Below are 24,766 nucleotides of genomic sequence, written 5' to 3' on the forward strand. Positions count from 1 at the left end.
GAATAATGGTAACAAGAGCTAACATTCATTGGAGGCTTACTGTGAGCCAAGTGTCCCTCTGATTCCCTTACATGAATTACCTCTCTTAATTCTCATGTACCACCCTATAAGGCAGACAGTTATACCCAATTCATTGATGCTGCACAAAGAGATTCCGTAAGGACCCAAGGTCAGTGTTAGTATGTGATGGTCTAGACCAGAACTCATAGTCACAATGAGTACATGATACCACCTCTTTAAAAAAAAATTAGCATTTATTGAGTGCTTTCTTTGTATCAGGCGCTGTTCAAAGTGCTTTAGCTGTATTAATGTATTTAAACTTATATATGACCTGATGAGATAGTTCTGTTATTTCAGAGGACATACCCATGTTGCTGTGAGGTTAAGTAATAGAGGCTAAGATCACAGAGGAAATAAGAGGTAGAGTTGGGAATTCAGATTTAACTAACTAACCACTAAGTTATATTGTGCAGTTGAATGGATTCTGGCTTGGGGCATGGCCATGTAGACATGACAGGATGGTGGATGTTAGGGACTTGAGTCATTAAAATAATCAACCACGTGACTCATATTAGTAGAAGAAAAAGTGAGGGCAAAAAGGAGACAGTAGATTAGGAAAAACTTGAGGGATCCCTGGACTTGAGATCTTTAGGGAATCAATCTTATGGTCAGTAAAACTAAGAATGTGAGATACTGGTGTCTAAGCTTACTGAATTATTAACACAGGGCAGGTCTGGATGACAGGTTTTTGTAGGGTGTGGCTAACATTGTGTAAGGGTGAAGGTCAGCGAAGATGAAGGAGTCAAAGAACCGTGAAGATAAACTATTGGGGTGGCTGCCCATCTGTATATGAAATCACCTAAAATTATGCCAGAACACATAGTCGAAGGGAAGCCTGAACCACGTGCCAAAGGCTATCATGAATATGGGAGGAAGGACCAGCAAGTCTGGGACATAAGGAGGGACAAAACAGAGATATTCAGACTGCAAGAAGGTAGATTTGACAGTGGTTTGAAAGTGACGTTGGAGAAATGAGACGATGCAAATCTCTTCCTGGTCACTGTGATACAGGGAAATACTGAAATGTTTTGCTCAGTAAGGCAGCAAAGGAAGTGGCGCTCTCGAGGAGAAGGCAGCTTCAATTGTAATAAAAAAGGGAGAGAATGTATGTATCGCAAAGCTTGAGGGCATAGGGAAGTGGGTTAGCATAGACCAGAGACGGGATCCACAGGGCGAGGCAGAAAGAATTATAGGCAAGGGAATCAGGAGGGTTGGGACAAGTAACAGGGTTTTGAGGATGAATATACCAGAAAATGTAAAGGAGAGCTGTGATTAATTTAGCAGAAATTTATTTGGGCATAATCAATTTGACCAAAAAACAAATAGACAAATAGTTGCTTGATCCAGCTATCTCCTATTATGGGGAAATTTAGGTTGCTGTGCTTATGTTTTTATTTCAGTTAGCACAGTGACATTATAGACTGGAAGTGAATTATAGATTAAAAAGTACAAGGGCAGTACTATTTCCTCAAATTTGAAAAAAAAAAAAATCACATACAAACTTGTAAAACAACCCAGTAGTACACCCAAAAAAGCAGAGACTAGACTATTATTTGTTTTAGACCAGGTCAGTTTTTTTCATCAAAAATATTAATTGGCCAACTTCTTTGGAAAAAATTACTTTTCTGCTAATTATTTTGTGGCCAAATTATGTTAGTACTGGAGGGGCTTACAGTTTAAGTAGTAATAAAAGGTAGTAGGGTTGTAAAGCATATGGGATGGGATTTTCCAGGCTCCCTACCATCGAGGAGACCAGAGCAAAATAGGAAAGCAAAAAAGATAACCTGAAAAAGTTAAAATAAAATTTTTATTGGAGATAACATACAGAAAAGTAAAAAAACCCTAATCACCCAGTTCAATTGTCACAAAGCGGCAGGTATAACCTGTACCTAATAGGTACTAATTAATAGTTTCCGTACGAGAAGCCATAGGTCTTCAGAACAAAACTACATGAGAGCACAGTGATCTGAAAATGCGGTGGTCTTTAAGATATGGACACAAGACTGTAGCCAACCAGATTAAGGCAACATAGCATTCATGCCCACGAGGCAGTCAGTCCTATACTTTGATACAATTTAAAATGACTTTCTCTGGTTTGCTTAAAAAAATCCTTCTTCAAAGACTCGCGGGATAGCAGTTTTTTGCAGAGCCTCATAGAACGCTGGGAATAAAGTGTGACAAATGCTCCATGCCACTGGTACATTTTCTTTAACAAAAGAAAATTTTCATTGACTTGCCTGTGTCTGTAATGCCAAGTATTTTTCTTTTAGCAACTAATTGTCTTAGAAGTCATCTTTTAAACCCAAACTATGGAATCATTTTCAAATCAAATCATCTGTAGAAGAACCAAGCAAGGGAAAACACTAGGTTTCCAGGGGGAGTAGAAAAAAGTGTATAATGGGAGGTTTCTAGGGGGATGGTGGTCATAAAAACATCCTTCACTATGTTTCTTCTATTTTCCTTAGGGGGTGCAGGCTTCCTTTGTGTGTATAATGAGCCAGTTCAGAATGTATGGAAATTTGTCTATCAGAGGAATCACACTAGGGAGTTTTCAGATCACTGTGAACGGAGTTTCCACTTCCATTGCTCTACTGAGAATAACTCTTGATCGGGTCGCCCAGGAATCTCCGAATTATAAATTCATGTGACCTCTCAGAGGTTTGCACACTGCTCATAACACCAGTGATCTTGTAACCTTCTTTGGCCTTAGTGGCACGCCCACTCTTTGGTCATTTCTTCCCACTTTTCTTCAATAATTCTTGTGTATCTTGTTTACTCTATCATATGAGGGTATTTATCGTTTTTTTAAAATATCAAAGTTATTTAAGTTTCTGTTCCTTTGTACATCGTCTTGTTGCTTTCTGGGAATGTCTTTCCTCACTTCGCACACCAAACAAACCCCTTCTCCTCTTTCATGATCCGGCTCAAACACCAGACATCTTATGCCCACAGAATGGTCTACTCCCAGGATGGCTATCTCTTCATGTCAACACTAATTTCAGTATTTTATAATTATTTATAAACTATCAAGGCTGTGACTCAAATGCAAAGACAGAAAGCAAAGCCAAAGCTGGAGAGACTGCTAAGGTAGCAGACAAACGAGAAGGTAAAGAAAGCCACACTGGTGGTGGGTAGATGGGGTTTGCTGCAGGTTGGGGAAAGGAGAAGGTCTAGAGAAATTACCTAAGTGGGAAAGCCAGCCACTTGCATCCAGGTCTTGCAGGGATCAGTAAAAGACTGACCTGACATTTACAGATAAAGAGAGAAAGGAATTGTTTAATGGGGAAGATTTCCCAGAAAATCTTTTACACGAAATCTTTCTCAGAAATTCTTTCAAAGAGCAGTATGGTTAAAGGGAAATCCTGACTGGGGGAAAAAAAAAAAACAACAAGATATTCTTTCAGTCCCGAGATTTTTTGAGTCATCATGATATTGCTATATTTTGGAAGCCTCAAACCAGCCTCCACTTCTTTTTTCTTCCTCACATTCAGTGGATTGCAATATGATTTCTGCCACAAGAACAGAATCTGCTTCTGCAGAGGTCACCTGTCACCCTCTGATTACCATTCCAGGGGTACAGTGTCTGTCCTCATGCTGTCCCACCCTCCCTGACATCTGACCCCGCTGACCTCCTCCATGAAACCACCTTCTCCCTGATGTCCTGCCCCCACCACCCGCTGTTCGCTCTTTCCATTGCCCTTCACTTCAGGAGCTTCCCTTCTCCCACTTACTTCCTATATACACGTCACTAAGACTTCTTGGAAAAAAGTCCCTCAGTCCCTATTCTCCCCTTCCGTGACTCCATCCATTTTCACACCTTCAGCCATTTTTATTCAGAAAACGCTCCGGTTGCTAGCTATGACCTCTTTCTTAAGTTCCAGACTGCTCCGACAACGCCACACTGGACCTTTCAACCTGAATGCTTTGTGGGAAGCTCCGTCCTAACATCCCCCAAACAGAGATGAATATTCTCACATAACTGCTCTTCTTGCGAACTCTTGCTGGGCTTCTAAAGGCAAGATTTTCTTAACTCTACACTCCCTTATATTCTTCTTTTTTTTTTTTTTAACATCTTTATTGGAGTATAGTTGCTTTACAATTGTGTGTTAGTTTCTGCTGTACAACAAAGTGAATCAGCTCTACATATACATATATCCCCTATCTCCTTCCTTTTGCATCTCCCTCCCTCCCACCCTCCCTATCCCACCCCTCTAGGTGGTCACAAAGCACCGAGCTGATCTCCCTGTGCTTTGCAGCTGCTTCCCACTAGCTATCTGTTTTACCTTTGGTAGTGTACCTTATATCTTGATTAACCTATTATCCATGTCTTTTGATTCTGTTTCTATAAAATACTCGCTGTCCATGTCATTCTTCTATTTCCACTGGTCTTCCTTCTTACTTCTGAATAAACAGGCTTTGCTTCCTTTTACAGCCTTCTGGTCTTTTTTTTTTTTTTTTTTTTTGCGGTACGCGGGCCTCTCCCTGTCGTGGCCTCTCCCGTTGCGGAGCACAGGCTCCGGACGCGCAGGCTCAGCAGTTGTGGCTCACGGGCCCAGCCGCTCCGCGGCACGTGGGATCCTCCCGGACCGGGGCACGAACCCGTGTCTCCTGCATCGGCAGGCGGACTCTCAACCACTGCGCCACCAGGGAAGCCCGCCTTCTGGTCTTATATCACTTATTCAGATAAACATGGATTGATTGTCTACTCTGAGCCAGGTATTGAGATGGGTAATAAGTCCGTGTTCTCAGCTCTTCTTTAAAAACAAAACTAAGCTAATGCCTAGACACGTGCTTCAAAGATTCCACCTGAGTTGATCTAGGGTGGAGCTTGGACATAGTAGTTTTCACGTTGCCCAAATGAACTTACTGTGTAGCCAGGGTTGAGAACTACAAACTTAAGTATGTAAACGTCAGGAAAATGGGCGTTATTCTTAACCTGATGGAGCTTAAATTCTAGGTGGGGAGATAGACATTAAAGAACAAATAGTCGTATATGTGAATAACTTAACGTGATAAGTGCCATGAAGAAAATGAACAGGGAACTGTGGGAGAAATAGTATACTAGGACAATGTGTATGGGGTCACAAAAGGTCTTTCTAAAGGAGTGATATTTAATGTGAAGTTTTAAGCATGCGTATAATTTGGCCAGGCAAGTAAGCAGATGGAAAAAACATTTTTGATGAATTTGAGTCATGGAAGAGCCTGGCATGTTTTGAGGAAATGAAAGAAAGCCAATGTGGATGGTGTGTAGTGACGGATGGTTAGAGTGGCTTAAATGAGATTGGAACAGAACAAAGGACTTTGTTAAGAACTTGTTAGGTTTTCTTAGGTGCATTGAAAAGCGATTTTAGTCTTTTTCTTTTTAAGGTTTGTTTTGATGTGGACCATTTTTTAAGCGTTTATTGAATTTGATACAATATTGCTTCTATTTTATGTTTTGGTTTTTTGGCCATTAGGCATGTGGGATCTCCCCGGACCAGGGGTCTGCATTGGAAGGCAAAGTCTTAACCACCGGCCGGCCAGGGAAGTCCCCATTTATCGTCTTTTAGGGACCAAAACAATTGTTTTATTTGTAGTTATTACTCTGGCTTCCCTGTAGAGGGTAAGAGGGGTTCAAAGCAGAGCAGATGGAGGGGGACTAAATATAAGTTTGAAGCTTGTTTTAGGGGAGTTTTAGGTTCGCAGCAAAATGGAGTGGGAGGTCTAGAGATTTCCATGTACCTCATGCCTCTGTACATTTCTTTATCTAGATTTGCCTTTTCTGGACAGTTTATAAAATGGAATTATGCGATATGTGGTATTGCATTTAACTTCTTTAGCATAATGTTTTTGAGATTCTTCCGTGTTATAGTATATGTAAGTATTTCATTTCTTTTTATTGTTGAATAGTGTTCCACTCTATGGGTAGCTACATTCTGTTAATTATTAACCTGTTGATAAACATTTGGATTACATCGAATTTTTGGCATCTGTGAATAATGCCACTATAAACATTTGCGTGCAAGTCTTTGTGTGGACATATATTTTCATCTCTCTTGTATCAATTCCCAGGAAGGGGATTGTTGTGTTATATGTTAAACATGTGTTTGACTTTTTTAAGATAGGCTTTTTTTCTGAGTAATGTTAGGTTCACAGCAAACTTGAGCGGGAAGTTGCCATATAAAGTCAGTCTTCCGTATCCTCAGATTCTGCATCCGTGGATTCAACCAACCATGGATTCAAATATTCAAAGAAAAAAAACCCAGAAAGTTCAAAAAAGCAAAACTTGAATTTGCTGTGCATAGGCAACTGTTTACACAACATTTACATTGCCTTAGGTATTATAAGTAATCTAGAGATGATTTAAAATATTGGGGTGTGTGTGAAGATTATATGCAAATACTACGCCATTTTCTATAAGGGATTCGAGCGTCCTCGGATTCTGGTATCTGCGGGTTTGGTGGGGCGGATCTTGGAACGAATTCCCCTGAGGATGCCAAGGGACGACTGCACTGTCTACACCCCTCCCACATCATTACCACCCAAAGTCCATAGTTTATATTAGGGTTCACTCTGGGTGGAGTATTACACCCTACTCTCCTCTTGCTTGTATGGTTTCTGAGGAAAAGTTGGATGTAATTCTTATCTTTGCTTCTTTATAAGTGAGGTGTTTATCCCCTCTGCTTCTTACAAGATTTTTTTGTCTTTGATTTCTTGAAGTTTGAATATGATATACCTAGGTGTAGGGTTTTTTTCGTTTTGTTTTGCTTTGTATTGTTTTCGGGCATTTATCCTGCTTGGTGTTCTCTGAGCTTCTTGGATCTGTTATTTGGTGCCTGACATTAATTTGGGGAAAATCCTCAGTCATTGTTACTTCAAATAATTCTCCTATTCCTTTCTTTCTTCCTTCTTCTTCTGATTTTCCCATTATGTTTATGGTAGACCTTCTGTAGTTGTCCCACCATATTCTAGGACATTCTGTTACATTTTTGTCAGACTTCTTTTGCTTTGCTTTCCTTTTCCATTTTGGAAGTTTCTGTTGATATATCCTTTCCTCAGCCATGTCAGGTCTACAAATAAATTCATCAAGGGCATTCTTCATTTCTGTTACAATGTTTTTGATCTCTGACATTTCTTTTTGATTCCTAATTAGGATTTCCATATCTCTGCTGTCATTGCCCATCCATTCTTGCATGCTGTCTACTTTATCTGTTAGATGCCTTAACTTATTAATCATTGTTATTTTAAATTCCTGGTCTGATAATTCCAATACCCCTGCCATATCAGAGTCTGGTTCTGATGCTTGCTCCGTCCGTTTCAACGGTGTTTTTTGCCTAGGTTTCCACTGGGTCTGTTTCTACATGCTTTGTGCACCAGTAGGGCCTGCTTTAGACTTTTAACCTTCTAAAGGAGAATGTGAAAATCAACAGATCCACATCGTATGTAGAATTAAGTACGATCTTGCAACCTTCTAGAATTTGGCTTCAATTAATCTTCACAAGCTCATTTCTGACTATAGCTGTATGCTTAAACTGGCCAAAGTGATGTTCACTGAACAGTGGCCTATGTTTTCCCACAAATATGTCTTTGATTTTACCCTTCCCTTAGGCTGGACTACCTTTCTTCCTTTTAGTGTTGCCAAAATTCTACCCATCTTTAGGACAAATTCAGATACTTTTTCCACGGGGTTTTCTAAAGGGTATATACCTTTACCATAACCTTTAGTGTATACTTCTTTTAAACAGTTATTAGAGGACACTTACTACAGGCTTGTTGTGTTATTGTCAGTCATAAAATCATTCTCCCCACGTCCCCTCCGAGAACGGCTTGAAGGGAGTGATCACTTTTTATTTATCTCTGTACCCACCTTAGATCCAGCAAAGTGTTTCTAAGTTAGAAGATGCTCAATATTTATTGAATTAACTTAGTATATGGAGAATGGTATCTTATTTAAATTTCTTCATTTTAATCAACATTTCATGAGAGTATTTTAACAGATAATAATGATTAGGATATCTGAATGATTTATAAAAATCATTTGTTAACCTAATAAAGCTGGCTGTATCTGAGGGTCTGCATTTAACGTACCCCCTCTATAATTTGACTGAAGACATTTAAACATTTTATTTCTTCATGGAGTGAAAGACGAGAAAAAGCATTTGTAGTTGAAAAAAAAACCAAAAACTCTTGCCTTAGATAGATAAGAAACATACCAAATATATCCTTTGTGAATCCCTAATGTTTCCATGAAATTGTTATTCCTTCTGGGGTGCTGTATCTGAGGGTTAACATGACTGTTGTCTGTATCTGAGAAATGACCATGTTTCCTTTTAGTTCTCAGCAACAGTAATTGAATGTAGACTATCTTACTAAACACTGGCCTGTGACAGTGTGTTAACACTCTGTCTCCTAACGGCAGGGCAATTATTTGCTGAGTGGGATTTTTATAAATCCCCTGGCACTAGTATGTCCCGATAATTATGATGAAGAGCATTGGTCAGTGTTGATTCAGCAGTCCGCACCCCGGTAAATATTTCATTCACTGTTCCCTGGTCCACTTCTGCTTTTCTAGTTATTAGAGACCATTACTACTCTTCTGTGCTTGCCTAGTGTCTTATATTTTAAAAGGCTTTTTTACTAAAACGTAGAACTCAAACATATTTTAGACAGCCCTCCATTTAGAATTGTTCATCTCTCATGATATTCACAAAATCTGGTTCATGGGGCAAGAAAATACTTTTAGAAAATCTTTTTTTTAATTGAAGTATAGTAAAATTTACAATGTTGTGTTAGTTTCAAGTGTACAACAAAGTGATTCAGTTATACATATTGTTTTCCATTATAGGTTATTATAGGATATTGAAGGGAAAGATACTCAATATTTTATAATAACTTATATGGGAAAATAATCTGAAAAAGAATATATATATATATTTAACTGAATCACTTTGCTGTACACCTGAAACTAACACAACATTGTAAATCAACTATACTTCAATAAAAAAATTTTTTTAAAAATTGAGTATAGTTCCCTGTGCTATACAGTAGTTCCTCGTTGTTCACCTATTTTATATATAGTCATGTGTATATGAAGAAAATACTTTTAAACTTTGTTTCTTTTTGTGGCAATCAGTGACTCCTGTTTGCTGTATAATTGTCATTTGCAAAAGTAAAACTTGAATGCTCCCACCTACCCTGTAGAGTTCTTCATTCCTGGAATAAGCAGTTACTTTGAAATCATGAGAAATTACTGTTTCTAATCTGATAAAATCTGAAATGGAAGCAGTAGTAATCGTGCTATGGGAATTATAGGTGTACCCAGTCCTGTTTCAAATTCTTTTTATTTTACAGAAACTTGTTTTAAAAGTAAACCTCAATAACAAAGAGAAGAGAAAAAATTAGACTATGGCTTCCTACAGGCAATTACAAAATAAAGGTCAGTGATGAGTGGAAAATGACCATAAAAACATTCTTCATGAAATACAGCAGTAGATGCTCCAAATATAACAAATAAATCCATTTGTTTTCAAGTCAACTGCATTTTTTAAAGTACTTTCCCTTAGAATACTTCAGTAGAAGAATAAAAACTGAGAAGAAAAGAGCCAACTGATATGATAGATTGTTAGAAATATGGAATGGTTCAAAATATTAATGTAATGCTAAGGGTGACCGGGTAACAAATGGTACATTTGCTCGCTGTTCAACCTGGCATAATTAATATTCTAGGTCATGCTTAAGTTCCCATGATGGAAGGTCTGAAGGGGGGAAATTCAAGAAAAATATATATCTATTATATAACTCATTGCCTTTTTTTTTTTTCCTTTCATTTTGACGAGTCAGAATCATAGCCTTTAAAAAAAATCAGTGCTTTCACACCTCATTTGCTGTATTCACCACTGGGCCACCAGTCAGCAGCCGGGCCTGATACAGGGAGGTCAGTAAGAAGCTATTAGCAGAGTCCTCTCCTGAGATTTCTTGGGTCTTATTGAGTTGAATGTTAGCATGACAGTACTGCAAATAACTCAGTTGTAGGCTTCTTTTTTTTTTTTTTTTTTTAAACAGTTAGCACAGATTTCCCCATAGTGTTGGTCACTCTAGAAAATTATTGCTGAAAATGAAGTCCCCAAAGCTAGCTTGGCATTAGCCCTTCTAAGTTGTGAAAAATGTGAAAACGGAAAAATATGTCATAGTCCCCGAGGATTAACTTCGTCTTCTGTGACTCATAGTAATACTTTTAAAAAAAATCCATAGCAAACCATTATTCACAAAGTGGCTTACAAATTAATGAAATGTAGCAATTGAGACAATAGTTCGGGTTGTTTTGTTAACTTAAAGAAATAATAATTAAATGGATACCCTATTAATATAAGTAGGTAGGGTCTCTGCTTGCTGTAGGGATTGAGGGGGGCTGGACCGTTTTCATTGACAAAAGTTAGCCAAATGTATTAAATTAATTTCTAAAATACTGACACCTTGAAGATTTTAAATGATACATTTTCCATTCAATTAAAATATATTTTCTATCTATATATGATTTAAATTGCAAAGAGAATACACATGAGGAGGTCTCCATATAGGTTGCAAAATATAATTTAAGAAAGCTATCATGTCTACTGATCTATTTGCATTTCCCATCTAGCCTATGTATACAAGTGCATGCAAATGTGAAGGAGATCAAGGAAGATTTCTAATGGGGGTAAAGTTAATAGCTGGTAGCAGTTATTCAGGTAGATAGATATTTTTAAATGGTAAATTATAATCTAGTTATATTGTATGCATTTTGCCATTTTAATCTGTAAGATTATGGAAATGATAAACTAACAGACTTCAGTTAATTAGGTCATCACTAAACAGAATGATATTCTCTTATATCTCTTTCATAGACTATGTAGATTTAGTTCTATTTTATGTCAGAATGGTCTTTTCAGTATAATATTTATTGTTTTTTTTCTCATTACAATTGATAAAGTCTCATCTTAGAAAATCACCCTAAAAATCATCTTAAAAATTACCATCCACTTAAAAATTACTGTCCACCAAAAGCTATTTTGAATCCATATGTGTATTAATTTTCTTATATTAACATCATTAAAAATATCTGTTTATGTGTCCACCTTGTTCTGTATTTAGTATTATAGTAAGAGAATGTTAACATGACATTAAAAATGGCTTATACAATGCCTATAATGTTTCCAATACTTTTATCTTATGTAAATTGTATAGGGAAAAAAGTCTCAAAGAAGAGCCAATTCAAGAAAAAATTTAAATAGGTAAATATATTTACATTAACTTTTTCCTTAGCGTAGGAAAAATTTGAGTTGGAGATGACCTAGTGGGACTGTGGTAATTTAGTTCTAGATCACAATGTATTCAAAAGCAAATTAAACCTGAAGTGTTTGTTAAGAAAGATGAAAAGGATATAATCTATAACTTTGAAGGAAGTCAATCAGATTTTGAATGAACTCAAACATTTTACTAAAATATTTATGTGGCTTGAGAAAGTAAGAGTAAAATAGAGACTTTATGGGCCTTTCTCAGCAGCGCATTGTTTTTCTACATAAGCATTTAGCATTCATTTTTTGAGTGTCTACTACGTGTTAAGCACTTTGCTAGGCCCTGGAAATGCAAATACCTAACGTAGAGTCCCTGTGACCCAGCGAGATGGACACACACACAAAGATAATTTTGAACCAACGTAATAAGTACTGTGACAGAGTTGTCCCCAGGTTGTTAAGGAAGCATTGGGGATAGGACACGGAATCCAGTCTGAGTTGGTATTAGAGAGAGGTTTATACTTACTGAGGAGTTAGGCTAGAGAGGGAGGGAGACGCAAGAGGGAAGAGATATGGGAACATATGTATATGTATAACTGATTCACTTTGTTGTAAAGCAGAAACTCACACACCGTTGTAAAGCAATTATATTCCAATAAAGATGTTAAAAAATAAATAAAATAAAATAAATAAAATTTCCTAGGATAGTTTTTTCAAAGACAACTACTGTAGGTAGTCATAATACTTTGGACTCGCTGATTCCAAGAGGTAAATATAACAACCAGAAATATTTATGGATATGATGGTGGCATGAGAGAAAAGCACATTTTTAGGGAAAACCAGATAGGTTTAATGGATACATTCTTTACATTAGTCTAGAATGTCTACAGAGCAACTAAACAAGTCATCCTATCGTTTAAAATATAACTTTTCTTCATGAATACGCATTTGTATATAGAAAAGGAGTAAAAATATAGTTCTAAGCAGTTTGTATAGTCAAACGTCATTGAATTTTCAGAAAGTGCGATAGCTAAACGTGAATTTAACATTTGTCCTGCATACATCTACTGAACCTCCATTGCATAGCAGGCACTGTGTTAAATAAGTCTGGACTATTTTGATGCAGTGTGTGACAAGGTCAGTGATAGACAGCAAGGGTAATGTGATGATATAGAAATAATGCCCCTAACCATTAAATACAGGATGTTATTTTGAATGATTGTATACATATATATACACACATGTATGTTTATATATAATATATATATACATATACCAGTTCATTATTTTAAAGTAAAGAACTTAAAGTGGTAGCCATTAATTAGGTTGTATAGTGAATAATCTTTCAAATAATCAAATATTTATTAAGTTCATACTTTGTACCTGAAACTGGTTCAAGCGTTATATATGTGAGTTTGTGTGAGGAATGTATGACTTACAGAGCTGGTTAAGTATACATATATGTAGTTAATGGTTGGAATACAAAATGAATGCCTTAAGGTCCTGTTATTTTTTTTCTCAAATACAATTATATCAAATATGCCATGTGTAGCAGATAGAAACTATAATTTCTATTAGTTGTTTTTAACGTGTTTAGCCTTCAACCATGAATCATTCTGAAATTGTTGGTCTGGAAACAAAGCGTAGTTTGTAATGTCCTTAGACTAATCTAAAGTCCACCTCTAGTTAAGAGCTAGAGTTGTAGTTTAACAGAGTCCTTAAACATATGAAAATTTATATGGTACAACTTTATCTTCCCTTCATTCCATGTGAAAATGAAGGATAAAAATCAAAATGATGTTGTTTGGGGCTTCCCTGGTGGCGCAGTGGTTGAGAATCCACCTGCCGATGCAGGGGACACGGGTTCGAGCCCTGGTCTGGGAGGATCCCACGTGCCGCGGAGCAACTAGGCCCGTGAGCCACAACTACTGAGCCTGCGCGTCTGGAGCCTGTGCTCCACAACAAGAGAGGCCACGACGGTGAGAGGCCCGCGCACCGCGATGAAGAGTGGCCCCCGCTTGCTACAACTGAAGAAAGCCCTCGCACAGAAACGAAGACCCAACACAGCACAAATAAATAAATTAATTATTTTTTTAAAAAAAAATGATGTTGTTCTTCTTTAGATTCCAGGTATATACAACTCACCTTTCAGAAAAGATCCTGATCCATGGGAGTTGCGGTTACAGCAGGCAAAGCCTTTAACACACCGAAGACCTAAAGCGAAGCCGAAGCACTGCGTCAGCCTTAGCAGCTGGCTGGCTTGCACAAGTACCCGGTCCTTTCCTCGGTCCGGAATCCTGCCACCCCTTGATAGGAAACGATGTCAGGTACTCATTAGTCTTTTTTTTTTTTTTTCAGTTTAACGTTTCTGTCTTTGAACTTTTATTATTCACTTTCTTCTTTTTTATTGGAGTATAGTTGCTTTACAATGTTGTGTTAGTTTCTGCTGTACAATGAAGTGAATCAGCTATACGTATACATACATAAGAATTGTGTCAGTGATCGTGTTCTTTCTGTTTTTTTTATAAAAAGTTATTGTTTTATCTTTGTGAAAAGAAAAGAAAATTATTTTTTTACAGAATCTAATTTTTTTTCCTTTTGGCTGTGCTGTGCAGCTTGTGGGATCTTAGTTCCCTGACCAGGGATTGAATCTGGTCCATGGCAGTGACAGTGCCGAGTCCTAACCACTGGACTGCCAGGGACTTCCCCAGAATCTAATTTTAAATAATAAAAATGAAGTACATTTAAAATATGTATCAAAGAAATAAATATTTCCTTGGTATTGAATTTTATTGTTCTGGGTGTAAAATTAACACGTAGGATTTTTGGCTAGGATGTAGCCTTTTTATATAACAATACTGTAATAACTGTACTTGTTTATAACCTGTTATTGCTAGAAAAATCCTATGTATTATCAAATTTGTTTAATTTAGCCTCTCATCTGATGGTTCACATGATTCTATACAATTATAAACATAATTTGCATGGGAGTCATTTAAAAAGTGTAAGTTGGAGAATTAGAGAGGGCCCAAAACAATGCAAAACTCAAGCAAAGACAAACTCTTCACTATGGATTAGAATACAGCGTGATTGGCAAATGACTTCCTAGGGCTAAAGGGTGGAGTGGGATGGGTTGTGATGATTGTTACTGTCCTAAAAGTTCCAGAGAGCAACACCTCTGTCACCCCCAGAACTGCTGCCTGGTAGCTTCTTACACAGCCTTGCCTCCGTGTATCTATTGCTGTATAATAAATTATATCATATTAATGTATAAAGCCTGATGGCTTAAACCAACACACGTTTCTTTTCTCACAGTTTCCGTGGGTCAGCGTTAGGGGTACAGCTTAGGTGAGTGCCTCTGACTCAAGATCTCTCATGAAGCTGCAGTCAAGGTGTCAGCCAGGACCGTGGTTTCATATAAAAGCTCAGCTGTGGAGGAAGGAGAGGAGGGTAGGGAGATCCTCGACCAGGGTCACTCACATGGTTGGTTGTTTTCCTGTCTCTGTCTCTCCTCCCTCAGTCTCTATAGCGCTCCCCTCCCTGCAGGAGGGAAGTGCCAGGCTTCTAATCACCTGGTCTTTCTGGTGACCAGTCTCACCCAGAGGCTAGCTAGGGACTCCAGCCTAAGTCACCTTATTAGCTTAAACTCAGGTGTATTCTTGTTATGAGTAACAAAAGATACTCCTATCATCGGGAAATTGCAAAGGTTTTAGGAGCTCTGTGCCAGGAACCACGGACAAAGACCAAATATATTTCTTATTATACCCACAATGGTGTAAATATAAAGACACATGGAAAATACATATACATTTATATAAAGGTATACATTCATATGTATGTGGAATACACATCTGTATGGAAGATTTTATATATGTGTGTATACATACACATATACATATACAGGTACACACACCCACATGCATACTCGTAATGTACTTTTATCTAACATACCACAAAATAATTTTCCCTGCTAATTATTTCCTTTCCCTTTCCTTCTTTCCCTATCTCCTTCCTACTTACCCCCGGTCCTCCTCCCCCACCCCCATCATATCCTCTCATCCTTCTTTTCCTTCTTTCTCTTATTTTTCCTTCTTTCCCGTGTTCTCTTCCCACCTTCTCTCTTATCATCTTTGACCCCTTCCTTTCTCCCTCCCTTCCCTGCTTTCTTTTTTTCTTCTTTCCTTTCCTGTTTTCACAGAATGGGATTCTTAATGTGGTGCTCTTTGACTGAACCCCATTTCCTGTACTTATCTATAATAAAAAGGTACCCACATCACTGGAGACATTTGAGATTATATATACTACAGTCCAAATGATAACTATTTATACTCTGACAGTCTATCTGCACTTGTGAGGTGAATTTCTTAAATGTGTGAGACAATAATAGCAAGTTTAAAACAATTTTCACTATTATTTAAGCTTTGAGAAAAGTTTATAAATACAAGATGACTATAATGTGGGTTATTAAAAATATAGAAGAATATAAATATATTTGACTCATAACTGGACTTGACTGAAGGCAAAGAAAGTCAAATATTGGAGAACTATAGCTGAGCCCAAGAAGTCTCGTAGGTTCAGGTTGAATCCTGAGTGGTCTACACATTCTAGGGATTCATATTTGGAAATGGGTACAATGAGCAGAGCTGACGTTTGAAGCTTTGTCTGAAATTTGGGATGCTATCTCATTCCAGGTATGATGGGTATAAGTGATCATTTGAGATCTAAAAGAGTCTCAACAGAAGCTTTGGCATGAGAGAACCTTGACAGTAGAGGCCAAGTTTGCTGACTAGGAAGGTGGTCTGTTAAGCTCAAAGGCAAGACATTAATTGTCTAAGATATAAATGTATGGATCAGGCACTGAAACACATAGAAAAATGGACATTTTTAAGGCGGATTGTGGGCATGAAGATTATAGTTAATGAAAAAAGAAGAGTGGGTCTATTTTATTCTAAATTTTGCTGCTTAAGTAGGGCTTCCTCTTTCATTTCCTAATCTTGCTGGAAATAGCAAGTTCCAGAAGAGTAGTGGAGTAAGCCTCAAATGGGTATGTGTTATATTGATACATCAACAAAGGTCAGACGGCAGAGACTGGCCACCAAGAAGACTTTATTCCTTGTGAATGCAGGCCCCTTCAAAGTCATAGCCTTGGTCTTTTGTTTATATACTTGAATCTACTATTGTTCAAAATCTTTTTCAAACTACTCTAGAAACTAAAAAGTAAGAGTAGTAAGATAATAATAAAGCTAGGAGTACAATTTTTGTGTATTTACTAGGTTCTAAGTACAATGCTAAGAGTGTTACTTATATTGTCTTATGTATCTTAAGGGCAATTTTGTGAGATAGTTATTATTCCATCTTACATACGAGCAGAAGAGGTCTAGAGAAGTAATTTGCCCCTAATAACACAACCAAATATTATTTTTCAAACCACAGAATTTGTCAAAGTGAAAGATTAAAAATCTATAGAAAATATCCCCTTTTGATTTCTTAATCCTGAACTTGGAATCATGTTACTGTATCTTTAAAAAGTAAAGTTCCAATAAAAATCCATTAACTACTTTCAAATATAGCAATCCTCCTGTCCAGCTGTGAAAAGTACTAGATGATACTTATTTGCCATTTGTGTTATTTACGGTCCATGACTTTTATGGTAACTGGTTCCTATTATTGGTTTCTATTAATGTAAAACATAAGTGAACATAAATGAGGCGTGAATCATTTCTTTTTATTAGCCACCCAGTCTTCACTCAGTGCTTGCAGTAACTCCAGCTGTGCCTTGTTAGTGATAACCTATTTAAAGAAGAGATCCTTAAGGATAAGGGATATGATTAGAAATCTTTGTCTATTTTATATCACTTCTCTCCTGCACAACAAAGGTGGCCGAAAACAAAATGTAATTGATGGCACAGCAAAATCTCGAGCCACCTCCGATTTGTATTGTGTTTCATACGATACTAACTAGATAACAAGTGGGTTCTAGTAACTATTATAAGTAACTACTAATTTAAAGGTGGAATATGTTGTAAACCCCTTCACACCATTGCAGCTTATGGACTCTGCTATATATTTGTGTCATTAAATGGTCGCTGTTATATCAGAGTTATTAAGCAATAGAATTTAGAATTTAAATTAAAACACTTAAAATAATTTAAAATATGGTCCTTCTATATTTTGGAGGAGGCCACCAGTTAAATGTAAGATTTGGCATTCGCCTAAAAACTTTATTTTAATGAAAAATAAAAACTTGCCGTCTGATTTCTATCTATTTGAAAACTGTGCCCAGGGTCTTTTCTAATATTTTTGCTTTCTCAAAATGGGAGCAAATTCTATTTAAATTATAAGAAACATGCTTTTTAAAATTAGAAAACAAAGCAACTTTTATAACTACAAGTTCACTAGTTCTAGCATGAAAACTCTTTTGATGTAAGTGGGGAAAATTCTGCCTAATTTAAAACATTTTTAGTATAATCACTTGCACTTGTGTGAACGTTTCTTGAAGATGTGATGCTCTTCATGTGTTTTTAATTCAGAGAAGAATAAGTTGTTCTTTAAAAATAACTTAGTAAATACTACTTGTTATTCTTTGTAGATATTCAGTAGCCTTGGTCATAAATCACAAACTATCTACCTCACGCTTTCTTGTCAGGGACCCTTCCGCGATGTCTCTGAAGTGTGGGAACAGCGCTACAAGCCTCTGGAACCGACGTTGCGAGTGGCCGAACCGATAGATGGGCTAAATGAGGCCAGAGCACAGCTCCAGAGACAGGAATGGATGCGGAACGTGAATGACAATATGTGAGTTCTTAGCTTAAAAAAGTAGCTGTACCATGTTTGGTGCCTGAAGTATTTTTAATATTTTCTGTTTCCTAGTATTGTAGAGAATCTTTTATTTGTGAGAAAAGGAAGAACCACCCCTAACCTATTCAGAAGCAACCACTTTTCTATATGCAAGTGTTTTTAAATTATTATTATATTTTTTAACATCTTTATTGGAGTATAATTGCTTTACAATGGTGTGTTAGTTTCTGCTTTACAACAAAGTGAATCAGTTATACATATACATATGTCCCCATATCTCTTCCCTCTTGCATCTCCCTCCCTCCCACCCTCCCTATCCCACCCCTCTAGGTGGTCACAAACCACCTAGCTGATATCCCTGTGCCATGTGGCTGCTTCCCACTAGCTATCCACCCTACGTTTGGTAGTGTATATATGTCCATGCCACTCTCTCACTTCGTCACAGCTTACCCTTCCCCCTCCCCATATCCTCAAGTCTATGCTCTAGTAGGTCTGTGTTTTATTCCCGTCCTACCCCTAGGCTCTTCATGACATTTTTTTTTTCTTAGATTCCATATATATGTGTTAGCATACGGTATTTGTTTTTCTCCTTCTGACTTACTTCACTCTGTATGACAGACTCCAGGTCCATCCACTTCACTACAAATAACTCAATTTCGTTTCTTTTTATGGCTGAGTAATATTCCATTGTATATATGTGCCACATCTTCTTTATCTATTCATCTGTTGATGGACACTTAGGTTGCTTCCATGTCCTGGCTATTGTAAATAGAGCTGCAATGAAGATTTTGGTACATGACTCTTTTTGAATTATGGTTTTCTCAGGGTGTATGCCCAGTAGTGGGATTGCTGGGTCATATGATAGTTCTATTTGTAGTTTTTTAAGGAGCCTCCATACTGTTCTCCATAGTGGCTGTATCAATTTACATTCCCAGCAACAGTGCAGGAGTGTTCCCTTTTCTCCACACCCTCTCCAGCATTTATTGTTTCTAGATTTTTTGATGATGGCCATTCTGACCGGTGTGAGATGATATCTCATTGTAGTTTTGATTTGTAAGTGTTTTAGATAAGGTCGATATTGATGATGATATTGATTTTATACACACACACACACACACACACACACACACACACACACACACACATACATACATATTACTCAAAGGGAAAAAGGAAAGAATGAATGGCATTTCATGGGGATAAGTGACTACTATCCATGCATCTGTGAAGATAATTTCCTTAATTATTCAGTGAAAGTATTCATATTTCTGATGCTTCTATAATAAGATCCAACAGAACAAAAACATTTCTCTTAACATGAACTAAATTTTATTTGGATACATTGATATGGCATTGTAGTTTTAATAAATCAGGTACAATGAAAGAGTTTAGTTTCTTCACCACTGAGGAAGATGATAGAGAAAGATAAAGGGCAATCTAAGAACATATGCAATTTTAAATTATTATATTAGCATCACTGATTTGGGTCTCAATTCATACATCTTTCTCCAAGGCACTTCCTCTCTCTTTAGGCATTTGTCATCAATAGTTATATGTAATTTATAAACAGACCATTTAAAATCTAGAAAAGCTTTAAAAAATTATTATTATTCTATAAGATATCTTGCAATTATCTTTGTAATGTCATAATAATTATTTACTATTATATATATTAAATAATAAAAAGGCAATTATATTATTCTAATCTAAATTATTATTATAATTTAATATAATATTATGTATTATAAATAATTATATGTCAACTACAACATATAAACCACAGTTACTTATTTATATAATATATACTATGCACTAATCATCATATTACATATGTTATATAATAATAATTACAAAATACATTACAAAGTATGTTTTGTTATATAAAGAAACTAGAATTACCTCTTATCCAGCATGGTGGATTTTGGATAGTTTTATCAGTCAGCAGGGATATGTAATATGCTTTATTTTAATCATACATTTCTGAAGGGACTCCTGAAAAATAAAAATTTTTGAACAAACTCATATGAAAGATAAAATTGGCAAGTACCTCAAGTAATTTTCATAAAGTTTTTCATTTTATAGCAATTACTTGAAGTGAGATATTAGCTATAGAGTGTTCAGCATATTCTTTCAATAATTGAATGAGTTACCCAACACATAATGAATAAGAAAATAAGAAACATTTTTTTCCAATTATTTTGGGGAGGTAGATTTCTTTTAGTAAAGAGATTATAGAAGATTAGTGCTGCTCGACTTAGTCAAACAAAATGTGCAATTTAGTGATGAATATCAAAAGAGTTATATCATGCAGAATTATTTTTCTATTTTCAGTGATGCCAAAGTTTATGAAATAACAAAATTAACTTCTCAAATAATTGACCACATTAATATTTCTACAGCAATCACTGTGCATAAAAGATACAGAAGTAGCCCTTCTTAGTATTTTCCTTGATAAACCTAGAAAGAGCAGATATCAACGTTAGCCCCAAAGAAAGGTGCGCAACTTTTACTTTCTGTGGAATACTTGTAAATATCTTCAACCTCTACAGTGTTGATAATGACCTTTCACCTTGAAACTTTCAGATTGAAAAGCGCTTTTAGGAGCAAACCAAGTTGGAAATGCTAAAGAAATTACTTATAGATTTGAAGCTATCATGTTTTTAGTGAAGAGGCTAAGCAATGGGTTTTAACAGCCAGCCTATGGATAATCCACTTTTTCAGAGAACTGAAACTATTATTTTGTAGCTTCTTCTGAATCCATTTTGGTTTCCATATACTGGGTAAAGTAAATGTATCTTGTGAGGCAAAAGAAATGTTAGAAATTTAGGTTTTATATCTTTCAGATAATAATTTTGTGATAGAAATTAGGCCAAAAGTCTACTTTTATCACAGAGATGCATGGTTTATTAATGAGAAGGATCGTTATTGGCCATGTTACCAATTTCATCTGTAAGGAATTGAGGGCAGTGCCTTTGCCATCCAAGGGCCTTAACTAGGAACCCTCTATCTAAAGCCAGGAAGGTAGAGCTTTTTATTTCTAACCTTAAGGATTCAAAAGGTGGCCTTATATCTGAGGATATGACACATTTAGCTATTTTGTTTTCAAACCTTTATGAAAATTGCACTGTGGTGATAGTAGAAGGTTGGGCTTTGGACTAGATCTGTGCAAGCTCAAATCTTGACTGCATTACACAACAGCAGTATAATCTTGGGTAGGTAACTTAGCCAGCCTGAACCTCTGTTTCCCTGTCTGTAAAATGAGGATAGAAATGTTATCTTAAAGGCTATAATGAGGATTGAATGAGATAATGAGTATAACATACCAAGAGCATAGCAGAGTTTTAATAGAAGATAATTATCATCATGTTTAGTATCTGCTACAAGCATAATAATTCTGCATCTAAGACATCAAACTGTGGGTAGTAAACCACAGATTCCACAGATGGGCTGGATTTTATCTAGTAGCCCTGGGAACCAAAAGTTAAGGAGGAACACAGGCAGAGCTCTTCATAGGCCACTCATGGAAGATTTCTTATTAAGGTTCTGAAAGACAGATTTTCTGAATGTGTTAGTTTGCTAGGGCTGCCGTAACAAAGTACTATAAACTAGATGGCTTAAACAACAGAAATTTACTGTCTTGTGGTTCTGGAGGCTAGAGTCCTGGATCAAGGCCTCAGCTGGGGTGATTTCTTCTGTTCCAGTGTCTCCCTTAGCTTTTGATGATGGCTGAATCTTTGGTGGTCCTTGGCTTGTAGAAGCATCACCCCTATCTCTGCCTTCATCTTCACGGAGATACTCTTCCTATGTGTGTGTCTGTCCAAATTTCCCCTTTTTATAAGGACACCAGTCATACCAGTTTAAGGGCCCAGCCTACTCCAGTATGACTGCATCTTATAATACCCACAATGACTGTATTTCCAAATAAGGTCACATTCTTTAATATATTCTTTAAAACAAGTATAGGAAGTGGGACAGTAACATTTTACATATAGAGTATGGAGGGCTTTTTGGAAATCGTTTAAAAACTGTTCTTATTCCTAAAGAAACTCTATTTTCTCATGCCTTCTCGAAGAAAATTATTTTCATTATTCACATGTCTATCTTTACGAAGCCAAGAAATTAAATAAGCAATTAGTGAATAATTGTCCAGTAACCTTTATGTGAGGAGCTCTCAGCTAGATATTATAAGAAATATAAAGGAGTATTTATTGATTCAACAAATGTTTGCACGTCAGGAAGAGTTCTACGCTCTCGGAATGTAGCACTGAATAAAATAGACAAGTCTCTGGCCTCATGAAATTTCTGTGCTTCTAGCTTTAAACTGAACCGGAAAACCTAATGAAATTCAGAATAAGTATCATTTGCAGATAAGCACTTGAAAATAGTCAAGCGTGTGTTAAAGACAGTAAGTGCCATGAATTTTTTTTTTTTTTAAATGTAGAGTTTGCTCTGTTCTCTGATGACCTAGGCAGGTGTGCTTCACAGAAGAGGAACTGAATTGAGTTCTGTGGAAAGAGATGTTTAAGATTTTGACAGAGAAAAGAAGAGAAAGTAGATAAAAAAAAAATAGGTTGATAGTATGGGGAAAAATGATGGTAGAAAAATGAGAAGACCAAGTTGACAGAAACTCATTTTTATGTGAGAGGCAGTAGAAAGAAAAGTGGTAGGAGGCTTCAAGGCCAAGGATTTGAGGGTTCATCTGTAGATAATGGAGAACTATTTAAGGCTTCTGAGTAAGAGGATGTTAGAAGCAGAATATGAATTTGTTGATTGTATTTGAGAAGAAATATGCTGGAGGGAAGCAAACACATTAAGAGAATATTGCAGTACTTTTGGTGAGAGGTTACAGGATAGAACTAAGGTGAGGGCAAGATTCAATATTCAACTTTTTCTTTACTTCCTTCTCCTTTCTATATGTAATCTCTCTGAGTGATTGCTTCTGTTTGAGAGACTTCAACTCTGTGACAATGATTTCCACTCTAAGTCTCTGAGATCTTTCTCCTACGTTCCCAATTTATATTTTCAGCTGCCATCTTTGTTTGCATCTCCGCCAGATGCCCCAAACTCAGTAGACCCTACTTTGGCCTGCTTCTTCTTGTCTTGAGTGTGAATTGCAGCACCAACTGTCTGCCCAAGTAGGGACTTGTGAATTACCCTGTTATCCTTCTCTGGAATTCTATTGGTCCCCATATCCTGTCTATCCTACCTTTCATGTATCTCTCAAATTCAGCCACCCCCTTCCCTTTCTACTATTGATTTAGTTTAGGACTTATAATTTCTTCTTTTAATTGCTGTAAATACCATCCAGTCTGCCCATTCAGTGCATTTACAATGACCACACTAGAGAAATTTCAGCGAGCAGTTATTCAGCCCAAATGCTTTTTCATGGCTTTTTATCAACTACAGGATAAATCTTAATTCTTTATTGTAAGACTCAAGGCCCTTCAGGATCTGATCCAGGCTTATTTCTCCAGCCAATAGGCTGCCACGTTCCCTAAGAAACTCTGTGTCTAGAGCTCCTGGGTTGTTATCATTTCTGTTTATATCCATGCCCTCTTCTGCTTCCATTAATAAGTTTTCTACCTCCCTTGGTTTTCTCAGTCTGCACAAATCCACTTAAAAAAATAAAAAGGATTGTTTCTTTACATTTTAAAAAATGGAAAGAGCAACACATATTTGTTTTAGGGTTTTTCAGAGAACATATTGAGAATTATTTTCAGATGTCAAATGGGACCATGCAAGTTGCCTAGATGAAGTGGGGAAAGAAGTCATTATTATTAAGAGGTGGAAGAAGCAGAAGGCCACGGCACCAGAGCTATCAGAGCAAATGTTTAATTTACCCACTAAGATGGCAGAGGTGGAGTGGAGTGATCATAAATCCGCTGATATAGGCTGATATTGGCTTCACCAAAGTCTTATGAGAGGGGCTACGGTCCTATATGTTAATACCGTCTATTAATTGTAAACATCCTGGCTTAATACAGGAGACTGTAATTATGCAGACTGTAACTGTATCCAAAATGGAGTGGTTTAAGACATTGCAGTGGAAGTCGGTGCTAATCTCTGCTCTGGTAGGCAGAATAATAGCCCCGCAGAGAAGCCACATCCTAATCCCAGGAACCTGTGCATATGTCACCTTGTGACATATGATAAGGAGAACTTTGCAGATGTGATTAAGGATTTAAAGATGGGTAGATTCTCCTGGATTCCGGATGGGCCCAATGTAATCACAAGAGCCCTTAAAAGTGGAAGAGGGATGTAGAAAGAGATTTGACTCCATAAAAGGTCAGAGTGACGCAATGTGAGAAGGAAAACTCATCTTTGCTAGTTTTGAAGATGGAAGAAAGGCCACAATCAAGAAATGCTGGCAGTCTCTAGAAGCTGGGAAAGGTAAAGGTAAAGAAATGGACTCTCCCCTAGAGCCTCCAGAAGGGATGCAGCCCTCCCAGTGCCTTGATTTTAGCCTAGTGAGACCCACTTCAAACTTCTGACCTTCAGAACTCTAAGATAATAAATTCATATTCCTGAAGCCACTAAGTCTGTGATGACTTGTTACAGTAGAAATAGAAAACGAATCCAGGTGTCCTTCAAATCAAGGAGCTGGCTTGCTAGATCAGACTTTGGTGTTTAGATTAATTATAAACCTGAGCTAAAGT

The 24,766-nt window shown here is 36.9% G+C and overlaps 1 protein-coding gene across 4 annotated transcripts in view; it reads left to right on the plus strand.

The window, feature by feature from the left end:
• SPATA17 (spermatogenesis associated 17) overlaps positions 1-24,766 on the plus strand; it is a 333,016-nt gene that overhangs the window by 99,712 nt on the left and 208,538 nt on the right. For all 4 annotated transcript variants that reach the window (XM_067020824.1, XM_067020823.1, XM_067020829.1 and 1 more), the window contains 2 exons: positions 13,436-13,639; positions 17,959-18,107. In XM_067020824.1, coding sequence (XP_066876925.1) covers positions 13,436-13,639; positions 17,959-18,107 — 353 coding nt within the window. The remainder of the gene's footprint in view (positions 1-13,435; positions 13,640-17,958; positions 18,108-24,766) is intronic.

Source organism: Kogia breviceps, chromosome 1 (genome assembly GCF_026419965.1).
Source record: "Kogia breviceps isolate mKogBre1 chromosome 1, mKogBre1 haplotype 1, whole genome shotgun sequence".
NCBI lineage: Eukaryota > Metazoa > Chordata > Mammalia > Artiodactyla > Physeteridae > Kogia > Kogia breviceps.